Source organism: Lonchura striata, chromosome 6 (assembly GCF_046129695.1).
Source record: "Lonchura striata isolate bLonStr1 chromosome 6, bLonStr1.mat, whole genome shotgun sequence".
NCBI lineage: Eukaryota > Metazoa > Chordata > Aves > Passeriformes > Estrildidae > Lonchura > Lonchura striata.
Genome location: NC_134608.1, coordinates 38,130,360 through 38,149,616, shown reverse-complemented (window position 1 = coordinate 38,149,616; position 19,257 = coordinate 38,130,360). Strand labels below are relative to the sequence as shown.

At 53.2% G+C, this 19,257-nt stretch overlaps 1 protein-coding gene across 3 annotated transcripts; it reads left to right on the top strand.

The window, feature by feature from the left end:
* Positions 1-7,368: 7,368 nt before the first annotated feature.
* CHST1 (carbohydrate sulfotransferase 1) lies at positions 7,369-17,208 on the top strand. Of its 3 annotated transcripts, none has more exons than XM_021533437.2 (2): positions 7,369-7,518; positions 15,219-17,208. In XM_021533437.2, exon 2 carries the CDS (start codon positions 15,263-15,265, stop codon positions 16,520-16,522), a length of 1,260 nt encoding a protein of 419 aa, XP_021389112.1. In that variant the 5' UTR covers positions 7,369-7,518; positions 15,219-15,262; the 3' UTR covers positions 16,523-17,208. The 3 variants fall into 3 exon arrangements, with proteins under 3 accessions (XP_021389112.1, XP_021389111.1, XP_021389113.1); XM_021533436.2 differs by lacking the exon at positions 7,369-7,518 and adding an exon at positions 7,937-8,126; XM_021533438.3 differs by lacking the exon at positions 7,369-7,518 and adding an exon at positions 8,188-8,441.
* The last annotated feature ends 2,049 nt before the right edge of the window (positions 17,209-19,257 follow it).

Sequence of the window (19,257 nt, the reverse complement as noted above, 5' to 3'; positions counted from 1 at the left end):
GCCACCAGCACACGCACAAATCAGAGGAAGGAAGGACTCCTGCTTGGGGAAGCTGGCCCAAGGCTTCCGGCACCGGCAGCCAAGGGAGGCCTGGCTGGGACGTACCTCGCAAGGGGTGGCAGGGTGCCAGAAGCAAAGCCCCCCACCCTGCTCTCATGAGAGGTGTGTCAAAGAGAAAATTACTTCCACAATGACCTGGCTGCATGACCTGTCAGACATTAAACAGCATTTTCTTTCGAAGACCTGGGGCCAGATCCCATGCCAGGACACACGGGCAGCATTTCAGGGGTTGGGGTTTCAGGACAGGGTGAAGCAGCAGCTCCCCACCAGCCCTGCACACTAGCGAGGAGCAGTGCATGGCTGGCAGTGAGGAAGACCTTTCAGGCTCATGGATGCTATGGTGTTTTGGGAAAGGGGCATGGTGCTGGTACCCAACACTGCACATGAATTCAGAGCACAGCCTTCTGCACCCTCTGAGCAGGAGCTTGTTATAAGTACATATTACGTTGTTGGTTTTCACAAACATTAGTATGAATGTTATACCTATAATGTTAAAATAACTTTGCTTTTATTTCTGCTATTAACAAAAACTTAGACATAGTAGTAGTGGTAGCTGATATAGTTAGGAGTGAACTGTCTTTGTGGTCAGGGTAACATCCAGTGAACATGTCATGAAGACCCTGCTATTGACAGGCCAACTATCAGCATCTGCCATCTGAAGAAAATATGGACCAAGGCCCAAACTGGAAGTGATAAGGAGAAGGAGCCAAAACCACAGCCAAGAAATATGCATGCTCTAAAAAAGCAGACCCAGGAGGGGCCATGTAAAATAGCTCCTGGAAAATGTAAACTAGTTTATGCATAAAGTCTATAAATATGCAACGGGCTGATGTAATGGAAAAGGTATTTAAGGGGTATCCCCGAAGGTGATGGTGCTCTTGGCTGAGTGCCAAGCTGCACCCGGCCGTAATCTTTGCTTTACTGTTTTTTGTCTCTTATTGTCCTTTATTAAACTTTTAAAATTTTCACAGGAGAGTGAACATATTTTTCACAAGCTGGAGGAGGCAGAGTCTCCTTGGGGACCCATCTGTCCTTAGAGAGACAGGAGCTGCTTGGGCTAGCACTGGCAATGTCACCAACTCATGTGCATCCCAGTGATGTGCAGGCTCCTGCAGAGGCTTTGTAAACTTCAGGCAGTTTAGGATGAAATGAGAGACTCCACTGATCCAAGCTAATTTAAGGTTCTGCAGAAGTGTGACAACCACATCAGAAGGGCTGGGGAGGTGGAGCAGATGCTGTGCATGCCGGTGATGTGGGTCACACCTGGCTCTCCAGGAGAGACACAGCTCTGGGATGCTCGGAGTACCACTGCCCTGGACACACTGCCAGAGATAGTCCTTGCCTATTGGGGTCAGGGCTGGGGGAACATCACCTCCTGCTGCTGCATGGCCAGGCCAGCAACCCCTTCCTGGGAAAGCACCCTGATCCCTTATGGCAGACGTGCCCTCACCAGTGTAATCCCTGAGCTGGAATAGAGGCAAAACTATCTCAGGACAGAACTATAGCCCTCCAGTCAGACTTTTCTCTAGTTGCAAGTAGTGCAAACAGGATGCAGCAGTTTCCCTGGGGACTGGTCAGTTCCTCTCAAGATGCCTCTGTGTTGTGGGGATCCCTCTCAAATGTGGTGGCCATGGTCATACTGACCTCACAGCAACTTAAAAACCCCCAAAGCATTGCAAGTAACAAACAGCACCACATACAATCTAAGACCTTTCATCCTTTTTTTCCAAAATGGGAAACTAAACTGACCCAAAATGCCTGAATTCTCAGACAGACCTGCTTTGAGATCCAGCAGAACCTAAACCTTCCTCTCTGGCCAGCATCCCAGCCTTGGCAGTTTGCAAGGAAGGGATCTCATTTCCTCCTACACACAGGACATGAGGCATCCAGGCCTAGCAGGTGGCAGGCTGTTCCCTGTCTTAGTCCTTGCAGAGTCCTTTAATGGAAATACTAAGGCTGGTATGGATGCTAGACAAATGCAAACTCGTGTGTATGAACTGGAGGAAAAGCAGAATGAAGGCTAAAAGAAGGGCTGTATTCATAAGGAAGGATGCATTTCCAGTTAGTCAAGCAGAGCACCACCAGTCCCAGGTCTGATAAGCCTCAGGACAAACTCTGTGTTAGCAAGAAGACAGCAGCATGTTATTACTTCCTGTTAGCCCAGTAGGAACATAGTTGCAAGAGACAGACACTATCAGCCCAAAAAACTACTTCAGGATTTCCAGCAAGAGGAACGCAGGAATTATAGGGAGGATCCAGCAACCAGCATCCCTTGTCCTCTGGGTCACAGGGAACCCTTGTTGTTTGTACATAAGAGAATGTGAATGGGGAAACACATTAGAGATTTTGTATAATAAAGTCACCTTCCCCTCTGTAAGACCTTGCTGTGTTGCACCATGATTGAATGACCCCTGCTCTTCAATCACTGACAGGAATTTTCAGGACACGTGAGTGTGTGAACATGGAGCACCTTACCCTGGCATGGCATGAAGGTGGCACTTGTGGCTGGCTTTGATGGCCCTGTCATTTGTTCTGGGATCAAAGCAACCCATATACCTGAGGATTACTGAGGATAGTTTCTGAGGGTTTTTTCTCCCTGTGTGAGGCAGCTGGGAAGGCTCTGTGGGGCTGGCAGGGAGGCAGCAGCCCAGGACCTGTTAGGAAGGGGTGTGGGTTGTCAAAAAGACAAATTGCTCTTTAACCAGGCTTTCAATCTCCAGTCCTCACTGACACTTTCATGAATCCCCCTTTTTCAGTCCAGTGAAATATGGAGTGTCTTAGTAAATTCACACCCAACCCCTCTGCAGATTTGTATTATGTGAATGATTTTTATTAAAAACACCAGAAGCAGTGTTAAAGTTACTACTGTATTTCTAACTCCCAAGGAAATGGGATTTCAAAAGATACAGACTGAGTAAAAGCGTTGGCTTGGATACAGCATGATTTATGGGGCATATTTAACATTGTGAAGGCTGAAGTACACCTTTAAAGAGAAGAAAACAAAAATACAAAGATATGTGTAAGTCCAATATAGCTTTTGATACTGGCTTGGGGTCTCCATCAGTAGATGATTTTCCACTTGACCTCACCTCAAGGGAGGTGGGAACAGGTCTGGGAGGGATGACCTGGTGGCTGAGCAAAGCTGGGGGAGAACTGCACTGTGTCCCATTTATGTTATTTTCTGTGCTAGGAGTAAGGTAGACCCCAGGAGCTTATAAGGTTTGACCTTTTCCTGGGAGGTTTCTCAGGAGTAAGATGGGATGCTAGGGGGATGACCAGCCCAGGCTGTTATAGGTCACGGTGTGCTAAGCAGGTGTGCTGAGCCAAGGCAGGATCCTTAGCTGAGTTAGCACAGCTGCTCTCGTGCTCAGTTTTAAGATGGTCTCTGTGCTTGTAGGGGATGTGCTTTCAAACAGACATCAGGCATGCTGGAGAGACCAGCAAGAATCATTAAAAGCCTAGAAAACTCTGCTTCAGTATGTGAGATAAAGAAGTTTAGTCTATTTAACTTCTCAGAGAGAAGGTTAAGAGGTGCCTTGATCATGATCTATTAATACCTACACAGGAGAAATAGTTCAGATAGCAGATAGCTCTTTAATCTAATAGGCAAAGGCATAATGTGATCTAGTGGCTGGAAGCCAAAACTCAATGTCTCCAGCCTAGAAATAAGAGGAATGTTTCACCATCAGGCACATCAAGCTCTGGAACAACTCATTTATGGCAGCAAAAGCATCTCTCCTGACACAAAGGTGTGCCCATGCTGACAGCTCTGGTGTGGGAATTACTGGGTACAAGGCTGTAGCCTGTCACACATAGGGCAAGGCTGAGCAGCCACAAGGATTATTTGGCACCGAAAATCTGGGATTTTACAAACGGGTGGTTGATTGAGTTTATTTTTGTATAGAGGAGGGGAATTTCTCCCACCACGCCTGCCCAGCAATTTAAAACTGATCTGTAGCCACGATTCTGTGAGTATGTCAAAGCGAGTGCATAATACTGAGGCAGCTGACTTTTGTCCTCATCCATTTCCTTTACCTTATGTGTTATATTGACTTCTTGTGGCTCTTGGGAGGGCAAACCGAAGAGGAAGGGGGAGTGAAAGGCAGGGGTAAATAAACACATCCTTGGGACATTGCCACTCCTGCACACACAGAATTTATAAGCTACTCAAGAGAAGGGATTATAGCATGAGCTGTTTATCTGCGCTTCTGAATTACAGAAGCATGGTAAGTGTCAAGTATTTTGTTAAAGCTTCTACATGAAGGCCAATGAGAAAGAACATTTTTTGCAAGTCAGGTGTCCCTAAAATATTCCAGTCTTTGTCCCTTAAGAGCATAGTATCAAAAAATCACTCTGTGAGAAATCTCGGCTGGCGCTCCTGAGTGGCTTAGGAATGATTTCTGATCGGAACCAATCGGATTCTGGCAGACTTTCGAGACTCCTCGGAGTGAGGCTTGCACCCTCCAGCCCTTCAACGGGAGCTACAGCGCGGGGAGAAGGCAGCGGCAGCCGCGCTTCGTCGCAGCCCTGCCGCGGCTCCCAGCCTGCTGCAATGCCCCAGCCGCTGCCGAGCCAGCAGCAGCTCTTCTGCGAGACACACCTCCCCATCCTCCGGGGACGGCAGCAAAGTTTTTACCTTCTCGGCCCGGAGAGGCGCTTCCTTCCAGCACGGAAAGCTTGAGCCAGGCAGGAGAGTTCCTCCTGCATTGCTGCCGGAGCGGCTGCCGGCGCTGCAGCCCGGGGAGAGCCTCCCCTCCTCCGGCAGAAAAAACACGTAGCACGCAGGTGGGCTTGCAAACACTACACTGCCGTCTGACACGGACTTGCAAAATGCCGTGCTGAGGCACACAAATAATGTTCTCTAGTTTACCTTTAAATCTACGCGCTTTAAAGCATTGCTCTTTATGTTACCGACGTTGTGCAGGATACGTGGGGTGTGTAATGTGGCCAGGTTACTGACGGAATCATAACTTTGCTCCCGACTGCATTTGGAGTGATGAGAACAGTAACCTTCATATCACCTTAACAGCCACCTTGATATTTTATTACATATATTCCCAAACATGTTGTTAAGGTAGGTTTTTTGGACCTTTAGAGAAGAAAATACAAACCCTTTGCAGAAATCTGTTGCTGAAGAGCATGGAAATCGGATATTTTCAAAATGCATTTTGGCTCAGATGAAAATTTACGAGGTGAGTTTACTTGACTCACCAAGTCAACAGCAGTCTCTGCTCTCCTGCCTGGAGCCACACAGGGGAAAAATTATGCCTTTTAATCAGAACCAAATTTTCTTGATGAGGGTAAGACACAGCCACAGCAGTCCTTCCCTCTGAAAACAAACTGACCACAAACACACACCATAGACCCTAATTAATATTTTAATACACAACAGTCAGAGATAGACAGCTGTAATATGTACTAACAAACAGCATCTCTCTAGATTAACACTTAAAATACCAGGGCAGCATCAGAAAACATGATCATGCCCAGCTGAAATCATCAGAAGCATCTGTTTCTCCTTCAAACCTGGTTTTGTTCCCCATTTTTTAGCACCATTCTTTAAAATTGCTTTATTTTGTATGAAACAGCCTCTACAGCATCTGTGGGTAGGAGTCCAAGTATCTCTGGGACTGTTTCAAGTTGCAGGACACCCTGGGATTTCTGCAGATGAACTTTAGAGCAGTCTCAGTGTTGTGTTAGAGAGGAGCAAACCCTGACTCCTTGGAAAGACTGGGAAGCATGTGGGTCTCATATTCTTACTGCAAGCCCCTTGATTTCTTCCTGGCATTGATCCCTGGACTGGTTTATGCCCCCTTTGGCCAAACTCCTTGAAATCCTGCCATTCCTGCACTTCCATTGCCTTGGCCCCCAGTGGGAGTGGAGCACAGCCATGGCTGTGGGCCAGCTGGATGCCTGCTCACAGCTGCTCCCCACCACTTGCTGGAGGTGCCAGCTAAGTGGGAGCACAGGTCATGTGCATGCCATGGGCACCTGGAGCTGTCAAAGGCCTGCAAGCCACACAGGGGTGTCACTTAGGGCCATTGCACAGGTACAAGGTGGGCTACACCATGGCAAATGAATCAGCAGGAAGAGGATGGCCTGAGCCAGCACATCACCTGAGAAGCACCAGTAACAGAAACCCCAGGGCCACCGGCTTGCTTCCAGCTGCAGCTGGTGGCATGGCTCTTTCCCAGCTCCAGGAAGAGTCAGACAGGCAGGAGCCTCAGTCCTTGTCCTTTGCAAGGTGTAGGAAAACAAGCAAGAGAGCGGGTGGCTTCAGGGCTTTCTCATTCAAAACAGGAATACACCAATGCAACAGCGCTGTATAGTGAATGCTACAATGGGGAGCTGTTGCTATGGTGAGGGAAATAATATTTAAGCACCAACTGTTTATAAATATAAAATCCCTACAAAGTTTTCTAAAATTAGAGGGCTAGGGCTGTCAGGATATTGTAAAAAACTTGAGAAATACCAGTATTTTTGGACACACAAGATCTGAGTGCTCCTAAAACAGCAAATGTTAAGTTCAAAATGCAAAACAACAAACGTGACAATCTTCCGTTGTACTTCCCAAGTTTTAAAGAAAATCTCATAGCCCTGAACTCACTGTCGCAGCCTGGCTGGCCTCTGAGAGTGGAAGGCAAGACCACTGTTCCCAGGGATTTATTCTTCTCTTGACACAAGTGCAGCGCAGAGACCTGGGTCCCACTGCTACTTGTAGCCTGCTCTCTGTCAAGGGTAGTTGTGAGCCGAACATGCCGGTACTGTGATCCCACAGTTACATGTTGCAAATCCTAGAGTCAGCGGTAAAGATTTGGAAGTCCCTGAGGTGGGGAGGCAGCTCCTTGCAGACTTCAGGGCTTTTCAGGAGATGGATGTTGCTCACATGGATGTAAGAAGAAAACTGCTGTGCCCAGTGCCCAGGCAGGTCCAAATATGCCCCAAATAGAACAGGAATAAAATAAAAAATGAATATCCATTGTAGCATCTCCAGAACCATAACCTATCTTTTGCTGGCAGCTGCCATTTCAGCAGAGCTGCAGTTAAACTGCTAAAAATGCACTTTAGTTGGCAAGCGCTGGATAAAAGGGAAACATTCAAAAGTTGCCAAAAGTAAATGTCTGACCTGTTTCTAGGGGTCGAACAGAAGCAGGAGGAATGTGTCTGTCAGATCACAGCCACTTCAGCTGCTCTGACACACTGCCATGCTTCTTTTCCTCTGTCCTATCCCACCTTCCGAGGCGGGATGGATGGTGGGAATGTGCCATCACCTGCCAGTATTTTTCCACTGGCACCACTGAGGATGGTTTTGGACACCGCCCGTGGCGGTGAGCCCTGATTTAGGCGGCACGGGGAGGATTCCTGGCGCTGGAGAACCAGTCCCCATGACAATATTGTTTTTCATGAGCAAAGGCCACCGGAAAAGTGGGGATGAATGTGCACCATCATCGCTACCAGGTCCGGCAGGGCCCGAGGAGCTGCTGGTGCCCCAGCAGTGGGGCGAGAGGAGGGTGAGAGGGACCCGCGTCCGGCCGGTGCGCAGGGATCCCCCGTCCTTATCAGCGGCCAAGCCTGGGTGACACATCTCACGGGGGTGCCTCGCCGGGCCCCCTCCCGCCCCCGCGACGGGAGGGGCTCTGGCCGCCCCGGCCGGTCGCTCGGGGAGCTAAATAAGAGGAGTTTCCTGCTCGGCGAGCGGGCGGCGCGGGGCGGAGGCTGTGCCGGAGCCGATGCCGGTGCCTGGCGCTGTGCTGCGTGCGCCCGTGCGCGCTGCCGGGCGCAGGGAGGAAGGGAGGGAAGGAGGGAGGGAGGGAAGCGGCGCAGCCCCCTCGCCGCCCGCCCCTCGCCCGGCGCGGAGGGCGTGGAGAGGCGGCCCCGCTCGGCGGGTGCCCGCACGGGCAGGGCAGGGCAGGGCAGGGCGGCAGCGCGGGCAGGGATGAGCCCCCGCAGCGCCGCCCGCTGAGCTCCGCCGGCTGCCGCCCCCGGGCCGGACCGGGCTGGGCGTCCCCCGCCCCAGGATCCGCGGCCGGGGATGCGGGGGGCAGCCCGCCGGCGCGTTCCGCCAGGTAAGGGGCGCCGGGGGTGGGGGGGAGCGGCGCAGATCGGCGGGGGCGGCGGGATGGGGCTCTCTCTTAACCCTTTCCGCGCCACCAACTTTCCAAGGCAGCGAGACGTCACCCGCAGCGGCGGGAAGGACTTTTCCCGCTGGTGCGCAGCCCGGCTGCGGCGGGACCCCGGCCCGGGCTGCGAGCGACCAGGGGGAGCCGCCGCCCGGGGCTGCCTTAGCGGCGAGGGCACAGCAGCCCTGGCCCCAGAGCCCGGGGGAACGAGCTGCCGCCAAACTTGGGCTGCTGTTGGGCGAGGAGCTGCGCCTGGAGCAAGTGAGTAAGTCCCCGGTGGCACAGGGAGGCCAGATGCCCTGCCCGGCCGCGTAGCCGCGCCGGCCGGCGGAGCAAATGCCCCGGCGTTTGCTCTCAGACTCCAGGCGCTCTGAGAAACCTGCCGTGAGGGCGCAGGCTGGCGAGGAGACCTCGCAGAGTGGGGCGCGCACCATAGCATGGACCAATCCTACGGGAAAGCTGTGCCGTTCGAGATTTGGGCTCTTACCGCGGTTGTATGTTAGGAACGTTGCAAAAAGGGTTGTTTTGAGGTGGAAAATGAGCGCGTTCATCCTAAAAGAGCCTTCCCAGCTCCTGCCAGGGAGTGCTCCGGGAGTGAGCAGGCACCAGCAGGCTGGTGGATGGCTCAGGGGAAGGTGGAGAGCACGGAACCCCCTGTATTTGGTTTACTGAGGCATTCGCATCCTCGGCAAGAGGCAGATGCAGTTCAGAGGATGAGGGATAAACAGGCACAGGTGGATGTTGCGATAAGAAAACTCTGCGACTGGCTGGGGTTGGCATTACTTGGTAGTGATTAATTAGCTGAAAATGTGTATGCTGTGTGCCAGTAGGAAAGAGAACTGATTCCCTGTTGAAAGTCCTGTGATTGTTTAAGTGCTGGTCAAAGTGGGCAGTAATCTTTGGCGTTAAAGCATCTGTCAGTCCCTCTGAAATGCAGAGGGAAAGAACAGAGATAGGGGAACAGGGGGCAGGTGCCAGGGTGGTTTTGAACACAGGAGTCCTGTACCTTATCGTAAGAAAAGTACTCCAGGAGGTGATGAATGCAAGAGCAGAATGAGTCTGGGGGCACAAAGCACCTCCACTTGGCACACGGTGAGGCACCCGAGGAAGGTGGCAGGCATGAGTCCCAGATGGCATTTGGAGCTGTGAATGTAGGAAAGCTCTAATCCTCCTGCATGGCTGAAGAGAAGACAAGGCTGAAAATTCATTCCCACCACATAAGATCCCATGTTGGTGGGGCTTGCTGAGGGGGAGGCTTGGGGGCAGAGACCAGCCCTGCTCACCACCCTGGGTGGTGCCCAGAGTCAAGTAGGGGACTGGGGACAGCTCAGCGCTGCTTTTTTTCAGTGGTCTCTTTCCTCTGGGGAGTGGTGGGGTGCAGCCAGACAGCATCCAGGCTGGGTGGCCCACAGGCATGTTTGGAGTCTGCCAGCCTATGCAGAGCCAACAGCATGACTAAGCCACTGTGACCAGGTGGGTGCTCGCACCCCACCAGAAGCCTGTATTCACTGCCTCAGTGGCCACAACGTTGTAGTACAGTGTTTTGCTCGGTGGGAGAGCGCTGGGATGTGTTAGGGCCTTTGCCAGTGAGTCACTGGCTGAGAGTTATTTTGCAAACCTGCAACTTAACTTTTGTGCCTGGGTGGTGAGGTGGGGAGGACTGGGGCTGCAGGAGGGAGGTGCTGGCTGGGCAGGGAGGCACTGCAGGGTGCTGGCTGCCACTTGTCCCCTCCAGCAGCCCTCAACAAGCCGAACTGCTCTGGGCATGGCATGCAGGGGTGTTACATGCTCAGCAGGACACAGAGGTGCAGGTGCAGGGCTGAGCAGGCGCTGAAGTTGGTGCTGTGAATTCTCCGGGTGACTACGCATGCATGAGTCTCTGGGTGGGGGAAGGGAAAGGGGGAACAGGGGCTGTCTTCCATGAGTCACATTTTGGGATGCGTCTCCTGGTGAGCCTGCTGCAGTCTCACTTATGTCAGGAGAGGGGTTTTGCCTTCCAACTCGCCGGCCTTGTGCAGGGTGTGCCGTGTGCTCCTCTGTGCCGGTGTGGCTGTGCCCAGCGTGCGGGCAGGTGGGCAGGCAGCCCTGCCCACCCCCGCAGTCATCCACCCCTCTCCCTGGCACTGAGACCCCGGCCCGGCGCTTCTCAGGCGATCACTGCTCGCAGTTGTGTTTTCCAGCTGGTCCCAAAGTCCTGAGTCACTCTGCCGTTTCCATGGAAACAGCCTTGCTGGCGGGAATCGGTTTTGGGGGTAGAGGGTGCCGGTAGCTGGACTGGCACTAGGCAGGCCTGCGGGAAGGACTGGCAAGGCTCAGGCATTCCTCCAGTGTGCCGGGGCTTTTACAAAGGTGGGAGCAGGCACCTCTGTTGCACAGACCCTGACATCTTCAACTCCCTTTTTCCTTCCTTCCGGCCACAGGGAAGAAGAGAGGTTTCCCTGACAGTGGAAAGGGAGCTCAGGATGAGCCCAGTCAGGCTGAGGGTACAGCTTCTAGGGAGCTGCTGAGAGAGAGGAACAGCCTGGAAGGCAACCAAAAAGAGCAGTATTTTTTTTGACTGGCCTGTGAGAGAGCCTTCAGAACAGCAGGAACAGAATCAGTAACTGCAAGGGCTCCTGCCTAAGCTGCCATCACCCCTGAGTTGCCTGAACACGGCCACCTCCGGGCAGCAAGGAAACCGGCAGGGAAGGTTTGGGGCAGGAATCAAGGCAGCTCCCCATGTGGAGATGCCGTGGGAGCCCCCCAGGAGGACGAGAGTGCCAGAATGCTGTGAGGCACTGCCCTGCACCTAGCTGCTTTTGGAGCAGAGGAGACCTGTGAATTATACTGACCCCTGCAACTTCCCCACAGACTCCAGCCTGCCTGGCAGGACCTGAACTCAGCTGCCAGTGCAGCCTTCAGTGCCATGGCCTGGCTGCATGGCTCCAAAAGCATCCATTCCCATCAGACTTAGGAAGACCATGCCCAGAACAGGAGCCCCCGGTCCCTGCTGCACGATGGCCGGCCGGCCGCATTCCCTGCTCTCCGCACCGCACTGGTGACTCACAGATGCCATTCAGCTTAATTCATCACCTCCGATCTCCCTGGCACTCCTGGGCTGTCTTGCTGGCTTCTTGCCTGCTCATCTCCCTCAGAGCAGTGCTGGGAGTCAGTGGAGGAGGAGGAGGAAGAGGAAGGCAGGTGATTATGCATCCGCTGCTGTTGGCAGGTGCACAGGGTGGGGGAGGTTGCACTGCCTGCGCCCATCCTTTCCCTTCCTCTAGGCTCAAGGCTGCGGGAAGTGAGACAGGGGAGAGGAAAGGCTCAGCACCTTCCTCTTTGCACAGACAATGCTCCTGTCCCTGTGCCAGGCACTGGCTGGCCTCCTGCTGCACTTAGAGCCGGTTGCCGGATGCCGTGTGTCCCTTGCGGACAGCCTGGTCCCAGTGCGACTGCAGGCAGCTGCACAGAAATGCAGGCAAGGCAGCAGAGTTCAGTCTGTCATGCTGTCACCACAAGGGGGTTAGGGTAGGGAAAGAGGCAGTGGTGGCTCCAGCACAGTCCCAAAAGAGCCCATGTGCCTTCCGGCTGGCCCCTTGCAGTGCCAGCAGTGCCAGCGGCTGGAAGGTGTGAGTGATGTACCCCCACCCCATGCTCCATCTCATAGTCCCAGCTGCCTGCAGGGACACACTGAACTCGGCTCCCACCCTTGGGTTGCATTTGCTCATCATCTATGGTGGTGGAGGTGAGCTGGAGACAGAGCAGAGGGTGACTTTGGCTGAGAACACTTCTAGCACAGAAACATCCACGAGGCCAGCATATCAGATGACTCCCATGGTCTGGGGCTGAGGAGCCAAAATGATCCATGCCTCACACAGGACTCTCAGATGCAGCCCCATGTGGGCATGGCCTTCTCTCCAGCTGCTGGGTGAACTGCTGCCCCTGGGTATCAGGCCAATTTAAGAACAAGGTTCCTCAGGGCAGGAATGGGATTTTGAGTGCCTGTCCTGCTGTGCAGGACACATCTTCCTGGGGCATGTTGGCTGCAGCCACTGCTCAGCCAGCCCACTTGGAGCCATGTGCAGTTCCCACAGCTCCTCCTTGGCAGGTGTTCACACCAGCCTGACTCTGTCTGACAGATGAACAAGGGGCAGTGGGAGTAAAAGTGGTCCCCAGTTGTCCTGGCAGCTCTCAGGTGCCATGTGCTTTTGCTGCCCCAGGAGCTCCTCTAGAGCATCCATCAGCTGCCAGTCACCACTGTCCCTGGAGCCCAGGGCTGGATTGAGCAGGAGCTGCAGCCCCCCAGGGACAGGCAGTGATGGGAGGAGGCAGGAGAGCCAGCTGGGAGGTGAGAGGAGGCTCTGGCTGGCTTTAAAGGCCACAGATGAGACATCAGGGAGGGAAGTCTTCTCCCAATATCTTCCCCTCCCTGGTTACAGCTCAGCAGATGGGCAGGGCACACGCCAAGGGGCAGCAAAGGCTGAAGCTGGGCTGTGGTTTAGCATTTGCTCAGTCAAGGAGGTGAATCAATGCCCCGTTTTTTCCCCTCTGTCATTTGGGACATTGCAAAGGGGAATGGGTCAGTGTGGGTGGAAAAATGATCACAGCCAGTGAGTGGTCTGGTGGGAATTGGGACCAAGAAAGCATCTGGTCTCTGATTTGCCTTTTTTGGGGAGTCAGCAGCAGGTTTCTGCTATAACCAAGATAATAATCTGCTCCAGTATCCATCAGCAATGAAGCAAAGAGTAGGAGTTGAGGTTGTGTGTGAGGGATGCAGTGTGGTTGGCCATCACTAGAGAGCAGGAAAGCATTCCCACTGCAGCTTCCACCTGGGCAGCATGCAGAAGATATTTGGGCCAGAAGATGCCAGCAGGGACTCTCCTGTCCTGTTCTGCCTTAGCAGACCTAGAAAAACACTTTATCAAGGGATAGAATATCTCATGTAGACACTGGGGCTGGGTTTCCCCTGTGCAGAGTGGGTAACCCCAATCCAGCAGCAGCAATAGCCAAGCATCTCTGACTTCAGTCCTCCAGCCATGTGCCACAATCCTTGGCAGGCAGCAGTCCAGGTGCAAGCAACCTGTATTCAAAGCATCATTTTGGATCTAAAGCACAGCTCCTAGTGCACAGACACAGGGAACATAGCTAGTGGGGGGCTGCATGCAACAGCTGTGCCAGCACCCCCATCCTGGGGTCCTGCCCTAAAGCCCTGCTCCAGGTCTCTGGAGTTCATAGTTCCTGAAGCTTCCTGCCTCCACAAATCAGCTGGGGCAATCAGTAAACAATAAAAATATTAATTTAAAAAAAGCAAGGTTTTTTTTACTCACTTGCAGGTCTGAGCAGCCCTCCTGGTGTCACTTGCTGGGTGACAGGGTCTCCCTAGGGCGTGGAACACATTGAGGACATGAGAACAACACACCGTGGCAGCTGCTTTGGGCTTTGCAGGGACCATACACCAGGAACATTGCACTGTCCCAAGCCCATCAGGGATTTCAATGTGCTCTGGGTTAGAACAGCTCTCACATGCTGAAATCCATTGCTGGCCCACTGGTCTCCCCCAGAGATCTCATACAAGCAGCAATAGCACTGGCTCTGACAGTCCCACCCACAGTGACCTGGTGCTGGGGCTGAGCAGGGCACTCACCGTGAGCCTGGGGCCAGCGTGTTGCTCTCCCTGGGGACCCAGAGAGAGCAGGGAAGAGGCAGCAATGGCAGTGATGATACACTGGGCTCTGCTGGGCGAGGAGCAGAGATACTTGGGTTTTGTCCCCTTGGTTTGCCTGAGGTGGATGGGCAGGTGAATGTACCACACTGTGGGAGGAGAGACATGGAAGGAAGGTGGGCAAGGGAAAATGGGTGCAGGGGAGCTTCAAAACCATTGCTTATACTAGTGTGTCTCCCACACACAGGTGTTTTAGCTTGTTTGGAGTTTCTGGGATGCATCCTCTACATTCTGTCTCCCAGCCCCACTGATGCTCCTAGAGCAGTAGTATGTGGATGTGAAATGTCTGTGCTTTGGAGAGCAGCAGGCAGTCCATGAACATTTTTTGGTTAGTGAAGAGTGGGAATATTGAAGCACCACCACAGTTACATCCCCTCCCAGCAATGTGCCAGCTCCCCAGGCATGACAGGTACTCCCCACCCCTGTCATGGTCACTGAGCATTCTATCCAAGGGTCCTCCTCAGTTTCCCCTACCCTTGCCCATGTGTGGGCAGCAGCAAGGCAGGGCTAGCACCACTGAAGTTGTTCTTTGCAACTACAGCCCCACTCTTCCTTGCACCCATCCCTGGTGCCAAGGGCTACTGCCCTGGTTGGCAATAGGATATAGAAGAGATGCAGTTTCACATGCTTCCTCCTTTCCAGTATTGTTTTTCCCCTCTGGTGCTCAGAATAGGAGAGCCCTGAATCCCAGAGTGAAGCAGGATCTTACCAGACCTGAGTTTATTGCTGAGGGCACAGCTCAGGCTGCACTCATCCCCAGAGGCTGACAGACAGAGCTGGCTGTTGAACCTCCGCGCAAAGAGGTTCGCAGCTCCAGGAGAGACATTGCCACTCTCCTAGGCAGGAGGTTGCTGCCCTGGATGGGCCATGCCTTATCCTGACAGCTGGACAGAATGGATGGAGACAAGATAGCACCATTCCCTGACCTTTCCCTGCCACAGCTCCTGCACTGGGGTCCAAGTGACAAGTGACTCACAAGGGAGCTGGGGAAGAGAGTTTGCAGCAGCTGGATGGAGACAGACAGTGTCACTGCCAGGTTCTAACATCTCCCTGCTTGGGTTGCAGTGCATAGGGTGAGCTATGGGCCACAAGATTTATGTACACCCACATCCTGGAAGGAAATCCTGAGGGCTGAAGTCCTGGCTGGACGTGTTTCTCCAGGCTTACCAGCCTCTGCCTGTTATTTTTCTTGTCTGAAATGGGGCTCTGCAGTGTGTGACTGGGATTCACATGGTTATGACTGATGGACTTACATTAGGAGGGCGTTTGTTGGTACCTGCATCAGTTGGATACTTGGCAGTCCATGGTCATCTTGTGAATTCTCTGTTGGGTTGCAGATACCAAGACAACCTGCGAAGAAGCTCCATGAAGGTGACCAGCCATGCAATGTTCCTGGAAGGCTGTACTCCTTCTAGCCTTGGCATCCATCGCAATCCAGTACACAGCAATTCGTACCTTCACTGCCAAGTCCTTCCACAGCTGCCCCATCCCTAATCCTGTGAACTGCAGCCTAAGCCAGGACACTGATGTGGCTGACAGGCTGTGTGATGAGAATCCCACTTTCCCGTATAACCTTTCCAGGAAGACTCATGTTCTCATCCTTGCCACCACCCGCAGTGGCTCCTCATTTGTTGGGCAGCTGTTCAACCAGCACTTCGATGTCTTCTATTTATTTGAGCCCCTCTACCACGTCCAGTACACCCTGATCCCAAAGCTGACCCAGAGCAAGAGTACGACAGACAGGCGGGTCATGCTGGGGGCCAGCCGAGACCTGCTGAGGAGCCTGTATGAATGCGACCTCTATTTCCTGGAGAACTACATCAAGCCCCAGCCTGTCAACCACACCACCGACCGCCTTTTCCGCAGGGGAGCCAGCAAGGCCCTGTGCTCACCACCTGTATGTGAGTCCTTGGGAGCTGTGGATCTCCACCTGGAGGAAGGAGACTGCGTGAAGAAGTGTGGGACCTTGAACCTGACGCTGGCCACTGAGTCCTGCAGAGAGCACGGCCACGTGGCCATCAAAACCGTACGGGTGCCCGAGGTCAGCGACCTCCGGGCCCTGGTGGAAGACCCGCGGCTGAACTTGAAGGTCATCCAGCTGGTGCGGGACCCCCGGGGGATCTTGGCATCCCGGAGTGAGACCTTCCGAGACACCTACAGGCTGTGGAGGATCTGGGATGGCACTGGCAGGAAGCCATACAACCTGGACGTGACCCAGCTCACCACAGTGTGCGAGGACTTCTGGAACTCTGTGTCCACCGGCCTCAACCGGCCACCATGGCTCAAGGGCAAGTACATGCTGGTGCGGTACGAAGACCTGGCCAGGAACCCCATGAAAAAGACTGAGGAGATCTACGATTTCCTGGGCATCCCCATGGACAGCAACGTCGAGCGCTGGATACAGAACAACACCCGAGGAGACAGGTCCTCCTCCAAACACAAGTACGGGACGGTGCGCAACTCGGCGGCGACAGCGGAGAAGTGGCGCTTCCGTCTGTCCTACGAGATCGTGGCGTTCACCCAGCACGCCTGCCAACAGGTGCTGGCACAGCTCGGCTACAAAACTGCTGGCTCCGAGGAGGAGCTGAAGAACCTCTCCATCAGCCTGGTAGAAGAGAGAGACTTCCTGCCCTTCTCCTAAGGCAGCCCTAACAGGCCTGGTTTTGATGCGTACTGTTTCTAACTGATGCCTTATTTTATTTTCTTTCCTTTTGTTTCCCCTCTTTCTCTCTCTTGTCTTTTTCTCTCCAAAATTTGCACTAAACCTTGAGCGGGAATCTCAAAGGCTGTGTCCAGGGGAAGTGACTGTTGCCCCTCAATACATTTTGGATGCCAGGAGAAGTTGGGTGTCTCCAATCAAGAGCTAGAACTCTGGATGGGTAACAATGTTTACAAAACACACAAAATGTATAAAGCAACCTTCAAGCTTTCCAAACCGAAGGGTATGTGGGGTACTGTACTTTTGCACTGTTAACTTTTACAATGTAAGAGGTAAATATAAATATTATTTATGAATGGTGTCATCCCCTCCAGAATAACTCCCCCTGCCCCCAATGAACAGGTTAGACTGGAAGCTGAAAAGGGAACAACCTCCTCATTTTTGATCTCAGTGTGACATGTCTGTCTGTTTAAGTCCTATTATCGGGCTGGGCAGTTGGTCAGCTGCTCCTACCTGGTTGTTTGATAACACCTGTAATATTTCTTTGTGCCAAAAACCCACAAAAAAGAAAAAAAAGGGAAAAAAGCGACTGGGTAATTTGGTAAAAGCTCAGCACATTTAATGCTTTATTTCGGTGTTTTCTGTAAATAAAAGTGCAATAAAACTGACCTGAGGGTGAACTTCAACTGAAAGACCTCAGCAAGTATACTGGGGTGGATGCTGCACCAGGCAAACAGCAGCATCTCCTGGTTTGCCCAGCTCCTGCGAGGCTGGGAGCGGGTAGGACAAGGCTGGGGGAGGAGACACTGCAGCCCTCAGGGTGGCAGGGAGCTGCAGCCACCTCCTCAGGTGTGTGCATATTTGCATCTGGAGTGTGTCAAAATGCAAGCAGTTAAGCCAAAAGCAAGAACCCGTGGTTATTTATTGACCTGAAAACTTGTTGGTTTGCATGGGGCATGGGACTTGCTGAAGTGCCTGACTCCAGAGTGCTAATGGCACCAGCACAGCGAAACCATTCCCATCGGGCTGCCCCCCACCATGTCTGACAGTGCTGCTGCCCATGCTGGCATGGCCTACCCTGGAGGACAATGAAGGTGTTCTGGTGCAGGTCATGAAACTGCCAGAATGAAAATAAATTAACAAGATGATCCTGGCAATACACAAGTATTCTTTCATGAGCTGCCTGCAAGACACCTGGGCAGGTGTCACGGCTGTATACTAAATATGGCCATATTTATCTGGCAGCTGCATGCCAGCTACAGCCATGACAGGCAGATCAGAAAGCTGCTAAATGGGGGAGCCAGGCATGCAGGACAGGAACACTGAAAGCTTTACACAAGACATTGCTGGTCTACTTACTTGATCTCTGTCTGATGAAACAGCTGGCCAGCTCCTCCAGCCCAGCTGGCAGAGTCCCAACAGTTGAGCCCTCGAGACATGTCCTGCAGACCACAAGCAGCTGCAGATGGGAAGCCACCGGGGCCAGTCCCCAGGGTACAGAGGACAACAGTAGCCCAGCAGTTTTCCAGTTGCTCCTGGAGCCAGGCAGGGCAGCAACCCACAGAGAGATGAGACTACAACTTGTGACATCTACTCACAGCTGCACACTCCCAGCTTTGGGCCCGCTCCTAGCCCAGAGGTGTCTGAGCCACCCACAGCCCACCTACCTGGGCAAGTCTTCTCTCCAAAGGTCTCTTCTGAGCTCTGCTGCCCACCAGCTTTTGCCCCACTCTTACTTGGGAGAAGACTGGGTGCTGCAGTTGCACACAGGGATACAGGACACGCTGTCTGAGACGGTGCAAAGCTGTACCTATAGGTGATTTTGCATCATCCTTTCACCCCTTACAAGACCTCTGGAGGGGCAGCTTGTTAGTGGTGTTTTTCAACTTGGCTTAATGTGGCAAACCAGCTGGGCTGCAGGAAAGGTGAGAAGCTGTGAAGTACCTGAGAGCTTCTCAGGTGCTCCAGCACCTGTACTTCATCTGTGCTGTCTGCAAGACTACATGGATCATTCCAGCTCTGGGAGGAGGAATGCAGGGATAGTGTGCACTTGCTGTGGGATGGGCACTTTCCTCATCTCCCTCCCCACAGAGTGCATAGGGGCAACCCCTGGAGAGACCACGTGTCTTCACCTCCCTGTCGTTGCCAAACCTGCTCCTGCCACCAGCTTGGTGCCTTCCAAGCCACACTGGCTGAGTCTGCAAGCGGGGATGGAGGAACAGGGCAAGTGGCAGAGGTGGCTGCAGACAGCCTTATTGGTGCAGCCTTATTGGTGCACTGTGTGCTGCTCTTCCCAAGCAGCTGGCAGCAAAATGCCAACCAAATAAATGGCTTGATTGCCCTGTTATTAGTTACTAAATTAATCCTTTTGTCAGCACTTAAATGCTGAGCTGTTGGTTCCTGGCCTCGACCCAGTAAAAGGGACATCCTGTCTTGTGGCTGATCCACCATTGCCCAGCCACTGGCCTGCAATCCTCCCTGAGGGCTGTGCATTCCTGGGAGCACTGCGTGGCTCTGCCCTGGGTTAGGTGCCCGTGGAGCAGATGAGGTGGCTGGAGGTGCTGGCTGTGCCCCCCAGCACCAACACTGCCAGCCAGCCAGCAGAGGGTCAGGCTGCTCCATGGGGGCTTGCTGCAGCCCTGGGGAAAAATGGCAAACCCCCATCTCCTGCAGAAGGAGCAGACTGCTGTGAGGAGAATTTGCTTCCTCAGCTGGGA

Excerpts from the sequence above, each read along its gene's own strand:
- CHST1 (XM_021533437.2), top strand. The coding sequence starts at position 15,263 with ATGCAATGTTCCTGGAAGGCTGTACTCCTTCTAGCCTTGGCATCCATC.